This window comes from Thunnus albacares, chromosome 5 (genome assembly GCF_914725855.1).
Source record: "Thunnus albacares chromosome 5, fThuAlb1.1, whole genome shotgun sequence".
Lineage (NCBI taxonomy): Eukaryota > Metazoa > Chordata > Actinopteri > Scombriformes > Scombridae > Thunnus > Thunnus albacares.
This window is the reverse complement of record NC_058110.1, coordinates 9161593-9178190: the sequence shown is the minus strand read 5'-3', so window position 1 is coordinate 9178190 and position 16598 is coordinate 9161593. Positions and strand designations below refer to the sequence as shown.

Genomic DNA, 16598 nt, shown 5'->3' with positions numbered 1-16598 from the left:
CAATAGTGATTAGGAAAATACTGGACTGTAGAAATGACATGCGCATGACACATCGCCCATTGATATTTTATTTTCTCTCATCATACTCCATTTTGAATGATTCTTGTATATACACTTGTATGTTTATACTTCTGCATAAGGACTATTGATTACTTGGATTAATAATGAAAACAGCCCCAGTGATTGCACAAGCTAAAAAGCCAGTTGAAGGAAAGGTTAGTTCCTGCTGTGGAGGCCTGCAGCTCCTTGATTAAGATGCACCATTGGATATCGACTAGAAGTCAAACACTTAATGAAGCCAGCAGTCCCGGCACAGTGGTGGGGCACTCTGCCATACACCCTACCAGATGAAAAGACAAGGTACTGAGAGGTGGTGGCACATGAAAGCAAGCGCCAATGGGTGGGGGGTACTCTAAGCCTCTGTGATGTTGCAACAATGCAAAGACCCCACACTCACAGCCCGCCGGGTGGATGGTGGGCTCGCCGGCTGCAGCTCCTGCTGCGGCAACTTCAAGGCTTCAAACGCTCCTTTGGAGAGCTTCGGGAAAGATGTGTGAAAAAAAATGGCACAGCCAAAATATCCTGAGTGCACACCTTTACACAACTCGAAAGATACTCACTTTTACAGTAGTAAGGCAGTTAGGGGAAAATGCTGTCTGTGAAACTATGAATAATTCACACAGTGTGATGAACAGGTAACTAGACAATCTTATGATTACATTATCAGTACCATACTGTGGTTGTAAAGAGACTAGAAACAGGTCACTCAATTTGAGAATAACATACAGAGTAATGAACACTGTCTTTCAGCCTGTTTAAGGCCCACACACATTTAAAAATCACCCAGAGTGGTGTAGGAGGGGGCAGGGGGGCGTCAGTGGCACGCTGTGAAGCAGCAGCAACAACAGCAAGGATATTACTATTACACTGATATACAGTGTATACCATATAAATGTGATAAGGACTCAAGCATTTATTTTTGGTTAATTACTTTTTAAATTTCATCTGACTTTACGCATTTTGAGAAACAAATTTTCTTCAAGTGGCTGTTTAACAGGCGGAACTTTTGCTCACTTAATAAAAGTAAGCAAATGTTCTGTAGTTGTGAAACTTTGACAATAAATATGCATGCCTATTTACCTTTTAATTTAGCTTCACATTTTCACACAACTACCACAATCAGAATTCATAAAGCAGCTCGACTCTATAAACTATATGAGTATGGGACTGTACAGAATGCATAACTAACAACATAAACTATTTCTTCCACAGGTCCAAATACCATGACTTCATGTGAAGAGTTGGTGTGCAATTTTGGAGCTTCTTGCATCGAGGAGAACGGCCAAGCCCACTGTGAGTGTCCTTCGCCTGACTGCGATGAGAAAAACAAAACCAAGGTGGGTTCTTCAAACTATCTGCATTTTGGAGAAACAAGTAGTTTGATCCACAAGTTTGCAACCTAAACTGAAAGACATTTCTTCAGTGGTCTACAGGGAGTTAACATGTGTTCCCATCTCCGCTCTCTCCATCTCTGTCACCGTGGAGCAGGTGTGTGGCTCAGATGGGGTGACCTATGCTGACCAGTGCCAGCTGAGGACCATAGCCTGTAGGCAGGACAAGGACATCACAGTGCAACACTTTGGACAATGCACAGGTGAGCCCAGTGGAAGCCTCCATGCATCACACATCGCAAGGATGGCCAACTGTTGTCAGGCCCCTATCAGAAGATAATGAGCAGAGCCGTGGGCCACAAATTATCCCCCTCCTGCTGTTTCTCCTCCTATCCATCTATCTGTCTCAGAAAGTGAAGTCACAGCATTGTGAATGCAAATTTAGCTTGGATTTTGTGTCTACATGATAGCAGTGGGAGCAGTGATGCTTATTTGTGATTAGGCAAATCCCAGTTTTTATTTCAAAAGACACATGTCTGATTCATGGATAAGATCAAAGTGTAAGGAGTCATCAGTATTCAAGCTCTCTTCTGAGAATTTTGCCTTTCATTGTTTGTAATACTGCGCTTTCTCAAGCTCTGTGATTATGATTGTCTGGTAGCAAATATTTAGTTCATTTCGCTGAGTACATAGAGTACAGTAAAGTAAGCCCTGCCCTCCCCTTGCACGTGGACTGCCAGGTGACAGCAAACTCATGTGCGGAGAAAAGTATGAAGGAGTAAGAGAGGAAGAAAAACAAGGGTGTTGTAGTTTGACTGGAGTCTGAGATAGCAATGACACTTCCTCTTTGCTTTCTCGCCCCTCTTTTGAGATTTGGCTTCAAGTCCAAACCCCCCTGTTGGGAAATGCGTCAATCCCTTCGCAGTTTCACACTGCCAGGAACACTATGTTGTTTCAGTGTGATGGCGGATGTAGAGTACATGTGTACTGAGTAAAAGGTACAGCTCTGGCCCCTTTGTCCAGATGCTGATGGACACTGTTTGGATCGGTGTAATAGGTGCTGGGACAAACGCCAAGGCCACGGCTTTCATGTACAGTGAAGTTGTCGCGCCGACTGCCAGCTTGCATCACAACAGGGTTCTAGAAATGCCGTCGGCCAGCGCAGTGGGGAAGAGGAGTGCCAGCTGCGTGGTTCTGGCCATGAGCCACTGCCAGGTGTCTAGGATTTTTGGGTGGAAAAATGTTCACTCACCTCATCGCTCAGTGGAATCAGGTGACCAAATACAGTGTCGTCAGAAAAGCACAGTCCTCTCCTCCTCCACCAACTGGGTCATATCCGTAGGTGGTATAGCTGATGACATAGTCTGTGTGGAATTGCAGTTGAAGGTAGACTGATAAAAAATACAAATATGCACAGCAAGAGATCGACATGGCTTTGATAAGTCCCTGAACATCTGGTAATTACAAATTCAGTGCCGTGGGTTACCAGCAAAAGGAGCCAAAATCCAGTCTGGTTTTAGATTCCTCTGTTGCCTGGCAATAGAGATGTGGGTTGTGTGTAATCCCTCACCTAGCATTGCTGCGCACAGAAGACAAGAAGACGCCTCACAGCGGACTCTTTTCTCTATCGAACCCTCGGGGGAGGAACAGACAGGCGAGCGCTCGGGCCCTCCGACAGCCACAGAGGATCTTTTAATTTCTTCTCCCGGATGCGGTCGCACCGCGGGTAGCTGCTCCGCCGCTGCTGTCGGCTTGGGGGTTAGATCTCGAGCTCATTTCACGTGTGGCTGGGTGCGAATTAGCATTTGCTCTGCCTCCACCCCTCACCACGCCGCAGCCCTGCCTGCCCTCCCTCCCGCTGTTTACATGCAGTCCTTCCAGACACCCGGCTTTAGCTCTGTGGCATGCTAATGCTCACCGAGCTGCTATGTGGTTTGACAAGAGAGCAATGCCAAGGGCCTATATAAATGAGTGAATATTGATCTTTTTTTTAACATCATTGATCTGTTGGAACTTTTTATTATACCAGCGAGTATGACTACTGCAGCACAGTCTGTCACTAATGGGCAGGCCAAGATAAATTCACACTAATCCTGCTGAAGGAGCTCCTTCAAATCTTTCTGCTTTCAACAGTGAACTCGCAGCTGAGTGTGATGTTACCCAGCTCCCTCAGAAGTCCTGAGCTAAACAACAGTGCAGCCACGGGGTATAGGGAGGAGTTTCTCGCCTTCTTTCCTGTGTCTAAGCAAAAGATTAGGCGATATGTGAGAAAACCGGCGAAAAAAAAAGCAAGAGCTACTGTACCAAGCACCAGAGGGAGGGCATTTGGACCAATGAGCAAATTTTGGCGCCGGGGGAAAATGGCCACCAAGTTGGCAATGACCTGCCTCCCCCATATGGTGTTATCACCTGTAGGTTTGCAGCAAATTGGCAACGAATGCCAGCATATGGCATCAGCAGCCCTCCGCCTGCGTGTTAGTCAGGGTTCTGTTGCCTTCACCATCTCTCCTCCGTGTCCTGCGATTTTCTCTCATTATTCAATCCCTCATTCTGTTCCCACTGTTTGCCTCGCCATCTTCTCCCACTGCTAGCTTTGTTAACCTGTTTTTTTTGTTTCAGATTGAAACCCTTTTGTTTAGGCATTTTGTCACTATCATTTTCTTCTTCTGGGCTGTGTGGTTCCCTTGTCTTTTCCCTTTCAGTCGCCTATATCCAGATTCCTCCTCTTCACCGGGCGCAGCTGACACCACAAACAGTCTTAATAACCACCTTTCAACAATAACTACACGGCTGAGACAAGCCAAGATGACTATGATTTTTTTCTCTCTCTCCACACGGTGACATTACTGTCCATTGCCCCGCTGAGAGGAAAAAAAGCACAAAAAAAAGGCAAATGGAGTGTTAAACCTGATTAAGGGAAGCATTAGCCGCCAGTCCTTCTTCCCTATTTCAGACGTATTTTTTTCTTTTCTTTCCTTATCCCATGTCACAGAGCTCACTGCTCATGATATGCACACACACCCAAACACACATTAGGCACTTCCCAGGGTGCAAGCCACCTGACGCTAAGCTTGGCACCTGACTGACAGGTGTAGCCAAGAGGAAAGGCAATGCAAGCCACCATTCTTGGTGATAGCATCTCTGCTCTTTGCACTCCACTCCAAATCTCTCTATATACAAATATCTGCTGAGCTTTAATCTGACATCCGGTGTGTCTCCCAGGCTTTCTGCCGTCTCAGTAGGTATCACATTTCACACATCGGTGAATAATTGCCGATCAAATAGGCGATTATAGCAGTGTAATTAAGTCCTACACATAATGTTAGGCAAATCCTAATGAGGCGCAAATCTACGGTATAGGGTTTTTTTTTTTTTTTATCTTCTGTTCATTTCACCCACACATATTTATACTCATGGGACGTAAAGAAGTAAAGGAAGAATGACAGTATTGTCACGCCTGCCTGCCTCAGCTAAATCTGAAGTGCTCACTTACGTAGCATCGCCCTGCCAACTCACTTCTCCCCCTCAGGAGTTTTTGTCCTATTTATCGTTCTTTTATCCCAGACTGTTTGTCCTTTTGCACCAGAGCTTTTTTGCATCGGTAATGATGGTCTCTCTACAGAGAGCCTCTTCTCTCTCCCTTATTTGGAGTGATTTTTTTTTGCTGCATGTTGTGTACGTGTTTGTGTGCGTCTGTTGACAGCAGTATGTTTGTGTTGGCGTTGACGGATGCTCATGCTCTCTGCAAGCAGCAGTCTGCCGTCTTTGAAGCCGGAGTTAAAGCCGGCTTTTTTTGCCCCATTTCTATCAATCATTCATCACCGGAGGCACTGGCTGTTGGTGATTAAAGCTTTGCTACTGGAGGGCAGCATTTGAATATGGATATATAATTCATAGGCATTGGCACAGAATGCATGCACCACACAAACATGCATATTGTGCGCACAAATGTATGCCATATGTGTACACACAGAAGCACAAACATGCACTACACACCATGCATCAACATCAACTGGAGTGGTTTAACCCTGTGTGGGCAACATAACTCATCTGCAGGCGAAACACACTGCAGTGAATGTAACTGTGAATGTCATCTGTTGGCATATTCCATATTCATGCATATGGATGCACTTTCATTACTTAAGGTTTGTCAAATAAAGATTCCTCACATCTCATCCATTGCAGGGTTTTTAATCAAAGGTTGATTTTACAAATGGGAGTCTGTGTATTTGTGTGTTCATTTTAATGTAATATCGTAATGAAATTGTTGAGCATCAGGGAGAAAGGTTAGAGGATTAAAAAAAAAGCCATAATCATCCAATAGATGCAGAAGTAAAAAGGTTATTGTCAACAGTAGGTTGGGATAATCGTTAAGTGATTTTGATATGCATAATTGGCTAATGATGTTTTTATTTCCTCTGGTGTGATTTTTGAGGTTGTAATGGAGTTAGGTGAAGCAAAATCAAACATTTCCATCTTTGCTCAGTCATTCATCCATTCCTTGCTTCCTCCCCTTCCCTCCACCAGAAACCATCTCCGAGCCGGCAGAACGACCCACCCTTATCCCCCCCGCCTCTCACCCCAGCTCAACCTCCGCCGCCACTATCACCACCCCTGCCCCCCTCCACCCCAACGTGGTGTGGGCCATCCCGCCTCCGAGGACAACGGAGACAGAGACAGAGCCGTCCCCGGCCACCACCCCCTCTTCCACCATCACCCACAAACCCTCGCGATCAAACCACCGCCACTCCATCCACACCCAGCCTCAGCCGCCGCGGTCCACCGCCGCAGCCGCCGCCACCACCACCACCTCCTCCTCTCGCAGCAGGCCTACCCCCTCCGCTGCTGCGGTCTCCTTCGAGGGCTCGGGCAGCGGGGAGCCAAGCGGAGACGACCAGACAGAGGAGGGGGAGGAGGATCTGGAAGAGGAAGCCGGTAGCGGCGTCCCAACAGAGGCCAGTGGGGCAGAGGAGCCTGTCGGTAAATCCCTGCTCTTTCACTTCATTACCCATAATGCTTTGAGAGGTGTGTAGGAGGGGCTTATTTTCAATAAGTGTTGGACAAACTCATAGTCTCTTCTTAGCTGACATCATAACACATTCATGCTATCATCTGTTAATGGAAAGTTACATTAAGATCAGCACAGGCTTATGTATTTGTATGCAAATTGTTTTAGGGAGACAAGTATAAAAGTCAAGCATGCAGGGAAGAGAAATCTTTATAAACAGATGATGTTGGTAACATCTCCACTTGCATATGATGTATATCTCAATTTCAGACAGAAAGGAATCTATTTGTATGGATCACTGTTGCTACATCACCCATGCGCTTTTCTCCCATTCCACCGGCGCGCTCACTCTCAACAGCTAGCAAAACAAACCCAGGCTCTGTAAAATACACTCTCGACAGGCCAGATGAAACTGTTGGCCCGCATCTGGGGATCTCTGGAGCCTGACTTGACAGGCTGATGTGACTGGGAGGTTGAGGTGTAAGTGTGTGTGGAGGGTGTGTACCTTGTCACATGACTAGTCTCAAATCTTTCTCGACATGCCCCTCTGACTGTAACAGCCAGCTGCGGTTTCTGGGCCTCCGCTTGGACAACAAGGGATGACTGAGACTTTTCAATCAGACCTTTTGTTGTTGTTTTTTTTCCTTCCATCCATCCACCTCGCCTGACAGCTTGCAGTAACAGGATAGGATTGATGGAACAGCGTGGCCCCAATGTGCTCTTCCTCAGCTCTTCCTCCTCCTCCCTCGTTCTTTCTCCCCGAGTCTTAGATTTATTCTCTTGTCAGAGGCTGACCAGAGTGCTCGGTGACGCGAGGAGCATGTAGCCTGTCTGCCAAGGAGACCCGCTGTCTTGTGGCTGTGTGTGTGTGTGTATGTGTGTGTGTGTGTTTGTATGTGTGTAAAATGTACCCTACATTACATTGTGCTTGCGTGCAGAAGTACTCTCGCTCACATCAATCTGTGAGCATGAAAATGTGAGCAGATGAGAAGATTGTGCAGTGCAGAAGATTTCGACATGGACATTTAAACTCTGTAACAAGCAGTTTTTCCATGATTGTATGTATGTGTTTGTGAGGGCTACCAGTGTGTTATATATTTATATATATATATATATATGTGTGTGTGTATATATATATATATATATATATGTATATGTACAATATGCTGGAGTCCTATCTTATGTTTTGTGTGTTTAAGTCTTATCTCCCTCTCCTCATGTCACTGAGTTTGTCCAATTCTGAGAGCACATATCACTGTCTGAGTATATAAATGTGAGCAGGTCAAAGGTGTGTGTGTGCATGTGTTTTTGTATCTGTGCTCTGTTGAAATCTGCACTTTTCTCTGTCGGTGTGATAGAGTGTGTGTGTGTGTGTGTGTGTGTGTGTGTATATATTTGACAGTTTTCATGGCTCCCACTGGAGTCATGCAGAGTCCCCTTGCTGTACCGCACTGCCCTCTTTCCCCCACCATCGCTCTCCTCTTCAGCCCAGCATCTGTAAATCTGCAGACCACACACCAGCAGATGCCCTATAAACCCCAGCCTCTCCCCCCCCCCCCTTCTCCCCCTCCTCCTCCCTCCTCCCGCTTCCTTTGACCGCGAGTCCTTGAGCAGGACGTCCCTCGCCTCTGACGTCTTTACGACTTGTTTAGCCGCTAGCTGTTTGCCGCCGCGATTATTTCTAATCTCTGTGCGCCCATAAACTGAGCGGTTTCGACCAAGACACCCCCTCCACCAAAACCATCATTAGAGAGGACGGAGGTCCGCTGTGGTTACACGCTATCATCCTTCAGAGAGAGAGAGACCAGCCACTTTTATGCCTTTTATGTCCCAAGATAGCCAGATATACAGTGAGGGTAATGCAAACACGACTGTATGGTTTTTTTTTTTCCTCCTGGAAAGCCTTGAATGCAACTGTCAGCCAATGAGCAGTGAGCAGTTATCACATCCCCTCATCATTAAAAGTGCTCTGTGTGTGACATAAGTGGTAACAGTGCCCATTATGTGTTCTCTGCCTGACAAAATGAGTTCCAGGTGTAGAATGAATTCCCATGAAAATGCCATATAATCACTCCTGACAGATGCCTCTATTAGCGTCCAATCACCAGTCAGCACACTGTGAACACACAGGCATCTGCATAAGTTGTAGGTTTTGACCTTAGAAACATTACCCGTCCTCAGAGCCTAAGAAGTCTTTAAAAAATAGTCTCCTCTGGGTCTATGAGATAAGCTGCCTTGAATTAATACATTTTTTCGAGGCTTCATGAATTATTATGAGCCCCTGTGTATCACCCCCAGGTCCCACAGTGGCAAGCACCACTGTACCCACAGCTGAGGACAGGTCTTCCTGTGACAACATGGCGTTCGGCTGCTGCCCTGACGGCAAGACACCGTCCAGCACTCCAGAGGGCGCCAACTGTCCCTGTAAGTCAAATGTCCCTTTCTCTACCTTCTAATTACCTACCTTTGGTTTTGTTCATATCTGCTGGTACTGCATAATAAGATTTTGATAAGAGAGCTGAAATCCTGAGATCACTTCAGTGCTAAGTATCGTTCTAACGCTAACTCTAGCTTCTGTAAAGTCACAGAAGTTCAACCTCTATTGAGGGTTTCTTTAATTGGTCTTTCTGAAAAAACATAACATGTTCAGATACAGTAAATGAGTATCTACAATAGCACTTGCAATTAGTTAGTGTGATTCTAACAAATTTATACAACAAATACTTTGTTAGCATTCAAATAACTGCAAAGAAAACAAACTGCAAATATGATTATTGCTTGCAGAGCTGGGAGGTGATTAGCATAGCATAAAGGCAATGGGGGAAACAGCTAGCCTGGTTCGATGCAATGTTCAAAAATATACATACCAGCACCTCTAAAGCTGACTAATTAACACATTGTATCCTGTTTGTTTAGCAGTGTACAAACAGATATGTAAATATGATTCAGTATGGTTTTTTAGTGAGTCATGTGCTGTTTCCTAGCTGCTTCCCATGTGCTTTCAGCTAAGCTAATCACCTCTTGACTCCGGTCCCGTACCTAACACACTGACATGACGTTAACAGTGAATACATGTATTTCCCAAAATGTTAAACTATTCTTTTAAATTTTACTAGTCAGGTGTCTTTTCCTTATTTATGATATCCACCCACGCTCTCTTTTTTTTAACTGTAGTCACTGTCTAAAGACTTTTTTCAACATTTTCTTTTAGCATAATGGTGCAGTGTTTTGCTTCAGTCCTCAGTCTGCCGTCTAGGGCTTGTGGGAAAGTGTTCGTTTTATGTCGCTAAAACCAAAAATAGTTTTTAAACACTACAATATCACATAATTTCAAAAATACCCATCAACCTTGTCATCCCCACAACATGTTGTTAAGCAAGTTTATGTTGTACAGATAGTACAACAGTACAGATGGTAATATCTATTATTACGAAAGTCAATGTGATTTTGAACTAGTTTTTCTAATTTATGGAGCAGACTTTCCTGTTTGGCTCTCTGTCATTCTTAATGTTAAAACTGCTGACGTCATATGCAAACAATCAACTATTTCGACCTGTACATCACTGTCCTGAATGACACTGCAGAGAATACTTGTCTCTTTCTCTTCTATGTGATCTCTCCTCCTTTTTTCTCTGTTAAACTTCTGTCTTCAATTTAAAAACCCTAGTTTGTTGATACACTGAGAATCAACACATTATTATTTCATATTTAATGTTTACCTCAGGAATAGTAATATTGTGCCATCTGCCTTAAACAACCAGATGAACAGGTGGTATTTTTTTCTACAGCGGTGCTCTCATGAATCACCTCATCATCATATGTAAATGATCAAAATGGCAGGTGGCAGGAAATTAAAAAAACACAAAGTGACACCTTAAGTCTGACCTCGGTAATCCATGTTTATGAATTTGACAACACTTGACAGTCCGACTCTGATATTCGTCGTACCCTGCCTGATCCCCAGTGAGTTTCATTTTCTCTAGTTTTCCTCCAGATTTTTGAAAGAACTTTGGTTTGATACATGCGTCAACATCATATTTTAGGTCCCCTCCGCTTTGGTTTATAAATAACCGTCAGTGTCTCTATTCCTGCTTTTTCTGTCTTCCTTCACCTTCTTTCCTTTTCTTTTAATCTCCCACCTGCTTTTATCCCCCCCCACACACACACACAAACATTCTTCTTTATCAGTCCGTGCCACTGTTCAGTATCTCCCTCTTGAGCTATATCTCACTCTTTTCTCTCCCTCAGCCCAGTCAATCTCAATCCAGTCTTGCATCAGTTCATTTCTCTGAGGAGTTGAGTAGGGAGAGAGTTGAGAGACTACCAGAGGCCGCTGTTGTACCAATCAGTGCCTTCTGCCAGACTCAGTTCATAAAGATAAAGGGCTCCTTTCTCCCCTTTGCCTCTCTATCTCTCTCTCCCTCTCCCTCAGTTGAATTCTGCTCTCTATTTGTCCCGGTGGTGTTAGTCTTGACTGATTGTGAACAGAAGAACACTTCGCACATCTATTTCAAGAGACAGGTGCATAGGAGAGGGACGAATGGATCGGAAATTGCAAACAAACTTTCGCACACTGTCTAACTTCCAGTGATACATTTATTTGCATCATTTCACCGAAACGAAGTTCTAGCACCGAAAGGTCGCAAATAAAAGTATCATTGCTAGTTAGACAGTGTGCGAGAGTTAGTCTGACTGATTGTGAAAGGAGGGATTCTCTCCTGGAGATCCCCCGGGAGCAGAGTTACGTTTCCAAAGCCTTCCAATAAACCAGCACAGTTCACTGCCACACAATCCACAACGTGTTCTGAAGATATGAGCCCACCTTTTGCCTTCATCAGCCCCCCCGCCATTTATCTCTTTCAGGGAATTTAGAGCCAAGCAGAGCTCAAACATGGAACAGCACATCTTTCGAGGTTGAATTTGATGACATTTGGCCCCAAATCCTGAAAAACGGCAGAAGCATGTGCCGTATAAGCAACTGTAACAGGTTTTAGCTGTAAGACAACAGTTGTAACAAATCCGCTAAAGCCTGTAAATATTTATCTCAGTCAACAATGAAGGCACACCAGCGATCAATACTTCATTCAGCTCAAGTGTTACCAATAAAAGCAGGCAGCACGATAGGCAGATCAATACACTGGATCTATTTCCTCCTGAGGAGGGATTAGCTGATCCTCCACTCATTAGAAGTGAAATAACATGTCCCTCATGCTACAATATCCTTGTGCCGCCACCTCAACGTACTGTCCGATTTATCGACACGCACACGGACTGTCTCGAAAGAAAAAAGGACTAATTGTTCGCTGTCTCAATCTTCACATTTTTACTGAGGCCTCGAACAGTGAAGCAGCTCAAGGTTGAGTTGAGTCTGTACTTTTGACACACTCGAGGAGATCTATGAAACCCTTTTGTGTTCTCTCATAAAGATTCACAGGATGTCAGACGTTGGTTAAGAAAGTATTCACCCAAGTTATCAACCACCTGTAGTAGTATGCAGCCATGGAGATAGTTTTGGCCTATATTTGTCCAGATATTGATACCTCTTACTCTGAGAACTCTGGCTTGACTCAAAAAAAAAGGCCTCGGTGCATTGTCGGTGTCTTAGCTTAATGTGTTATTTAAAAAAAATCACTGCAGGCCCTCCATATGTTACATTTAAACAAGGTAATACCATTGGTATGACATCAAAGATAATGGGCAGCAAACGCTCATGTGAAAGCTAATGGCACACTTAGCTCCAGCCACTGTAAACTCTTCCATATGCCAACGGAGGCCTGACACATCCATTACGTTTTACAGTTCAATAGAATCTGGTAGTCAAATAGCTCCGTCCTGCCTTTTATCGCTCTCTTTCTTTCTCTCTTTACGTCCGTCACGGCAGTGAGCTGGAAAATCACCCTCTCTGATGTTTGTCTTCTTTGCAGATTAAAAGTCAGATCTCTCTCTCCGTCCCTTCTCTTTCTTTCTTTCTTCCCTGCCCGTCTTATCGGCCAAACCTCGCCCATTTGCCTCTATTTTATGGCCCCCGTCACATCTGAATCGATGTGTGCTGCCCATGAAAGTACTGTAAAGACGAGGGGGAGACAGAGGGAACGTGTGTGCGTGTGTGTGCGTCGGCGGTGTCTGCTGTCCTTTTCATGCAATTTTAACCAGGCTGTGTCAGTCACCAGTCTGGCTGCATTAAGGAGACAATTACTGCTATCTTTCACGATAATCATACAAGTGCTCTTCCCAATCTCCCTGGCGTTGCTCATGCAGGGGTAGCCATGATTGATTTGGACAATTTGTTCTGTTGATTACGAGTGGCATTGAAGCCCGACATCAGCATCTCGCATACTCCTTCGTTCTCACCTCACACACACACACACATACACACACATACACAGATCTCCTTCACTTTCAGCTTTATTTCAAGCCCTCTCCTCTCTGGCGGGAGTATGAAGAAACAGTATAGAGGGCTGATAGATGCTGGACAACATAACCCTCAAGGTTGCACTGGGAGAATCTCTCTTTGCTGAGGAAGGCACTTTTAAAGTGCCTGTGGGTTGTTTGATCTGTAGTGTGTGTGTTGTTCTTTCCCTCATGTATTTGTGTGTCTGTCTAACTTGTTGTCTTTTTACCCAGCCCTCCATGCCTCGGCCAGCTTTTGGGACGAGTCTCAGTCTGGTAAAACTGGCCCATTTCCCACCTTTCCCTTCCCTCCTTTCCCTCCTCATATCTCACAATCCACCTCTTCCACCACCACCACCACCACCACAACCTCCACCGCCGCCTTTAATGGCCAAACTCCAGCCCTTTCTCAAACCCCACGCAATCAGCAACAAACTCACTAACCTCCCCTTGTCAAACACACACAAACACAAAATCCATCACTAACCCTAAAACCGGCACTACCCTAAAGCGAGCACTGTGTGAAGGCAACGGGAACTGAGTGGTAGAAAAACATTTGGAGCTGTGGTGTTTCGGTATCACATCTCCTGTCTTCGTCCTCCCCCCTCTTCTTCTAGCTACCATGAGATTCAGCGGTTTCCTGCACTTGGACCAGGTGGAGGGACAGGAAGTTTTCTACACCCCCGAGATGGAAGACCCTAAGTCGGAGCTGTTTGGAGAGACGGCCCGCAGCATAGAGAGCGCTGTAAGTGCTGTAGGAGCAAGTAGGGTTACGAGTACAGTTTTACAAGCAATATTAATAGTTCAAATCTGCTGTAAGACAATATTCCGCCCGTATTAATGTAAAAATGTACCTTTCTAAAGAAATAGAAAAATAACAAGAAAGAAATAACATTTTTTTTCTTACAAATGAAAAGTTGAACATTTTATTGAAGCAATAAAACGCAATTTGGCTCAGTTTAGCACTTTAAGAGGTTTTGCTGCTACAGACTTACTTGGTCTGGTATGACCAGTAGCTCATGGTGGGTAATGTTAGCTACTGTAAGGTCAGCACACTGAAGATACTGTATTATAATGAATATAACCGTGTAGTGTGAAAGGTGTTGCTCGTAGTAACAAACAAAACAGAGAATTATCACAATCGCCACTTCTGCACTTCTCCTTTTTTTCAGCAAACAAACAATCGATGCAGCTTTAAAGCAACTGACTCAAGAAATGTTTCAGTGTGACTTTATCCTGTCATAGCCACTTACGGATACAGCGTCTTCTGCTCAGCAACAGTTACATAGCCTCACTTTAAATTTTGTGTTTTCCCAAGAATCTTCTTGTCAAGAGTAGAAAAGCTTCTGAAACATCATTGAAAGCATTACGAGACACTAAAAGTCTTCACTGAGAGCCAGACAAATCAAATTCTCTCAGCTCCTTCAGGCAGGTTTCATTGAAGGTTTTACAGAATCGACACCCCTGAAGCTACCGAGTAATATTCTGCCACACTGGTCAGGAGTGACTTCTCTGGGTCAGAAATCTGATCGAAAAATAACAATGATAAAGAACATATTCTCTGGCCGCGGTCACAGAAGAACATACATCATATCAGAGGGAGACAACATTGCCTGGATGAGATTTGATTTTTAATAAAAAAGGAACTATTGGCAAACTGTTACATCAGGTGATCCCTCGGAAGGAATGTGAGGATTCATGTCGTGATCACAAGAAAATATGACTCCGACCGGCCGGCGGTGGTGCAATAATTATCATCACAAACATTAAGAAAGAATTCTCATCATGTTGAGACCAGGATTTTCCTCACATATACTGCGGATAATTATGACAGAATTTTCACGGAATTTCAATGGTGCATAGCTTTTAATTTCAAGCACTGCATGCAAGCTTTAGAGCTGAGCTAGCAAAGATATTACATGAAGCTTCAGGAAATGACTTCAAGTTCAATATAAGAGGACCACGAAAAAACTAACAGCTCTCCGCAGAATGATGCAAAAACTAATTTGCCGATTGCTTCCCAAACACACGGCATCAGAAAGCAGCATCTCATGTGAGATTAATTAAGATGTCGGAGATATTTTGAAATATCAAATCCTTATTCTGGATTTGAGTCACATAAGTTTGGATGGTCATGATGCCAGATGCTGTTAGCCAGCCAGGGTCCAGGCAGGCACAGAGCCTGTACAGTAATCACAGTTTGGCCCGGGTGGTTTACCCCGGTTGAATTTCTCCACTGTTTTCTCTGTTGAGCTCAGACCTTTGAACAAATGTCTCTGTTGTCAAGCCAGGGCCTTGCTCCTCTGATGAAATGGGGACGCGCGTGTGTGTGTTTGTGTGTGTGTGTGTGTGTGTGTGTGTGTGTGTGCGTCTGTGTATTCAGTACACATCTACCAGCTGTTGAATCGGTGTCACTAGCCCCCACTGGGACCTCATCTACTACCTCACAGCGATTTGTGCGTGTGTGTGTGTGTGTGTGTGTGTGTGTGTGTGCACTTGTTAATGCGCTGTGTCTCTGAAGCCTGGTGCAGTACTTGACAGCAACCAACACCCCCTTCATCTTCAAGCACACACATACATACATACAGGGACAAACATGCACAAAGGACATACACAGATATACAGTTCACACACACACACACACACACAAAGAAGCAACTTGCAGCCATTTCTGTCGTATTAGTAAATAAATTAAAAGAAGAGTAGGGAAAGGAAATAAAAAGACAGGAGATTTCTAGGTCAGCGTGTCCACTTGAGAGCTTGTCCACCACCATTTCCATCCCTAAGCCAGATTTGGAGGATTTTATTTTTTGACCTGTCTACTTTGCTGTCACACCTCAGCCCACAAATTAAAGGTGCTCAGTACACGAAGCAAATAATCTTAAACACCGAATCCTCCAGCTGAACTGAGTGCACCGAATCATCAGTGCCACTCAACGAATCAGCAACTTTTTGCATCGCAGCTCACCTCGCTAGCGTCACTTTTTGTTTAAAAGCTTACTGAAAGACTGTGAAAGCTGCAGAAACAATGTTAATGTGATCACTTTGCTGCAGATAGGTGGCTTTCTGAGCTTTTAACCTTGAACTAAATTATTTGAATCAACTGCATTTTTATTCTCTTGAGTAAAAAATATCATATGATGTGGGCATTTTATGGAACATCAGTAAATTTGCATCAACGAGATGCAGATGGGGAATGTGGAGGAGCGCTCAGTGGAAACAATGGAAACGGCCACTCAGAGGATGCTACACTGTAGTGGGTTAGCAATCCCTGTGGCTCCTGTGATTTTAACCAGCAGCTGGAATGAGGACAAGTAGGAGGATTTTCCACTTGTTTCTTGTTGCATTCAAAGACTGAATGTGTGTATTAAGAGGAGTGTGTGAATGTGATTAATCCACCACCACACTGACGAGAATAGAATTATGGGTAAACACTTTAGTATGTGTAACTTTTTCTAAGTTCAAGCATGAAAATGTTCCAATTTGACGATTAAATATTGGCCCAGAGTTTTTAGCTAAAGGCTACTGTAATATCCTTTACACATTTTACACATTTTAGTAAAAACCTCCTTATGAAGCTCTTCTGGCTGCTACAACATGCACACAACCGGGGCATCAGAGGCAAAACCAATCAGGAGCACATGTCAGGGTAGCACGACATTTATCTTAGCTCCTCCCGAAAACTTGTTACTATAATTAATACCACGGCTGCAGCTAAATGTCAATTTGTGCACCCACACCCAATAGGTTTCTTCTCTGCACCCCAATTTGAGAGGCAGTCTTTCTTCCTTGGAGATAGAGTACAGTCT

The 16598-nt window shown here is 44.3% G+C and overlaps 1 protein-coding gene across 4 annotated transcripts in view; it reads left to right on the top strand.

Moving 5' to 3' along the window:
* agrn (agrin) overlaps positions 1 to 16598 on the top strand; it is a 256145-nt gene that overhangs the window by 209993 nt on the left and 29554 nt on the right. For all 4 annotated transcript variants that reach the window (XM_044351206.1, XM_044351205.1, XM_044351207.1 and 1 more), the window contains 5 exons: positions 1273 to 1397; positions 1549 to 1654; positions 5919 to 6371; positions 8698 to 8823; positions 13407 to 13534. In XM_044351206.1, the coding sequence (XP_044207141.1) occupies positions 1273 to 1397; positions 1549 to 1654; positions 5919 to 6371; positions 8698 to 8823; positions 13407 to 13534 (938 nt within the window). The remainder of the gene's footprint in view (positions 1 to 1272; positions 1398 to 1548; positions 1655 to 5918; positions 6372 to 8697; positions 8824 to 13406; positions 13535 to 16598) is intronic.